General features: G+C 57.5%; 1 protein-coding gene across 1 annotated transcript; it reads left to right on the forward strand.

Annotated features, from left to right (window-relative positions):
• Window positions 1-247: 247 nt before the first annotated feature.
• LOC109573243 (DNA-directed RNA polymerase II subunit RPB1-like) lies at window positions 248-1,558 on the forward strand. The gene is made up of 3 exons (XM_070774436.1): window positions 248-302; window positions 487-1,159; window positions 1,384-1,558. Exons 1-3 carry the CDS (start codon window positions 248-250, stop codon window positions 1,556-1,558), a joined length of 903 nt encoding a protein of 300 aa, XP_070630537.1.
• Window positions 1,559-1,780: the final 222 nt, after the last annotated feature.

Here is a 1,780-nt window from a genome sequence, read left to right on the forward strand (position 1 = left end):
TCAGAATCAAATATCACACACACTGACCTCCCACTCCTCTCACTCCAAGATAAACCTGCTTAGTTCTTTTGTAAGTAGTTGAGGGTCCTTTGAGGCCTTGGTATAGAGCTCCCCAGCCATGAAATCTGAAAACTAGGGATTCAGTTCAGTATTAGCCTTTCTTTTCCACAGAAGCGAATGTCTGTGACAGAGGGCGGCATAAATACCCAGAGATGACCGAGGGAGGCCGCCCCAAGCTCGGGGGGCTATGGATCGGAGGCAGGGGGTGATTGAGAGGACGGGCCACTGCCAAACCTGTGCAGGTGAGCAGAGAGGGGCTGGCGTGGACCCTGGAGGGAGGGAGAGGCTTGACCTCACAGAGAACTGGGGCTGAGGGTGGAAGCACAGAGACCTGGTCTCTGAGGTGAGTGCTGGAAGGAACATGTCACGTGTATTTTCCCAGCTACTCCCCGACATCGCCTGCCTATGAGCCCCACTCCCCTGGAGGCTACACACCCCAGAGTTCCTCTTACTCCCCCACTTCCCCATCCTACTCCCCTACTTCTCCGTCCTACTCTCCAACCAGCCCCAACTACAGCCCCACGTCACCCAGCTACTCCCCGACCTCTCCCAGCTACTCACCCACGTCTCCCAGCTATTCACCCACGTCTCCCAGCTACTCTCCCACTTCCCCAAGCTACTCTCCCACATCACCTAGCTACTCACCCACATCACCCAGCTACTCGCCCACCTCTCCCAGCTACTCGCCCACCTCACCCAGCTACTCGCCCACCTCGCCCAGCTACTCGGCCACTTCGCCCAGCTACTCACCGACATCTCCAAGCTATTCACCGACATCGCCAAGCTACTCTCCAACTTCTCCAAGTTACTCACCCACCAGTCCTAACTATTCTCCAACCAGTCCCAATTACACCCCAATATCACCCAGCTATAGCCCAACGTCACCGAGCTACTCACCTACTAGTCCCAACTACACACCAACAAGCCCCAACTATAGCCCAACCTCTCCAAGCTACTCTCTGACTTCACCCAGCTACTCCCCAACCTCGCCAAGCTACTCTCCTTCAAGCCCACGATACACACCACAGTCTCCCACCTACACCCCCAGCTCGCCTAGCTACAGCCCCAGCTCGCCCAGCTACAGCCCAACTTCACCAAAGTACACCCCAGCCAGTCCTTCCTATAGCCCCAGCTCACCAGAGTACACCCCACCTCCCCCAAGTACTCACCTACCAGCCCCAAATATTCACCCACCTCCCCCAAGTACTCACCTACCAGCCCTACCTACTCACCCACCACCCCAAAATACTCACCCACATCGCCTACTTACTCACCAACCTCTCCTGTCTACACCCCAACCTCCCCCAAGTATTCACCCACTAGCCCCACCTACTCCTCCACCTCCCCCAAGTACTCACCCACCAGCCCCACCTACTCCCCCACGTCCCCCAAAGGCTCTACTTACTCGCCCACCTCCCCCGGCTACTCGCCCACCAGCCCCACCTATAGCCTCACCAGTCCAGCCATCAGCCCGGATGACAGTGATGACGAGAACTGAGGGTGAGCTGTGCGCAGCGGCACCTGGCTAGGTGGAGGGCGGCCTTGAGGTACCCTGCCGCTCCGCTCCCCTGTGGGGTACAGCCCCAGTCTGGCTCCCTTGTACATAGCTCCTTGTGACCGTCCCCTGTTGAGGTTCCAGACCCATTTCTGCTGGGGATTTTGTTTTGTTCTCTACTTGCGCTATGGCAGAACCCACTCACCCTCTGTGGTGGTCTCCTTC

Source organism: Bos indicus, chromosome 19, assembly GCF_029378745.1.
Source record: "Bos indicus isolate NIAB-ARS_2022 breed Sahiwal x Tharparkar chromosome 19, NIAB-ARS_B.indTharparkar_mat_pri_1.0, whole genome shotgun sequence".
Lineage (NCBI taxonomy): Eukaryota > Metazoa > Chordata > Mammalia > Artiodactyla > Bovidae > Bos > Bos indicus.

What these genes read in the sequence shown, in the direction of transcription:
- LOC109573243 (XM_070774436.1), top strand. Translation starts at nt 248, where the DNA reads ATGGATCGGAGGCAGGGGGTGATTGAGAGGACGGGCCACTGCCAAACC. An exon ending in CCACTGCCAAACCTGTGCAG is followed by an intron (nt 303 to 486) that starts GTGAGCAGAGAG and finishes ACTCCCCTGGAG; the next exon opens with GCTACACACCCCAGAGTTCC. An exon ending in TACAGCCCAACTTCACCAAA is followed by an intron (nt 1,160 to 1,383) that starts GTACACCCCAGC and finishes TTCACCCACTAG; the next exon opens with CCCCACCTACTCCTCCACCT.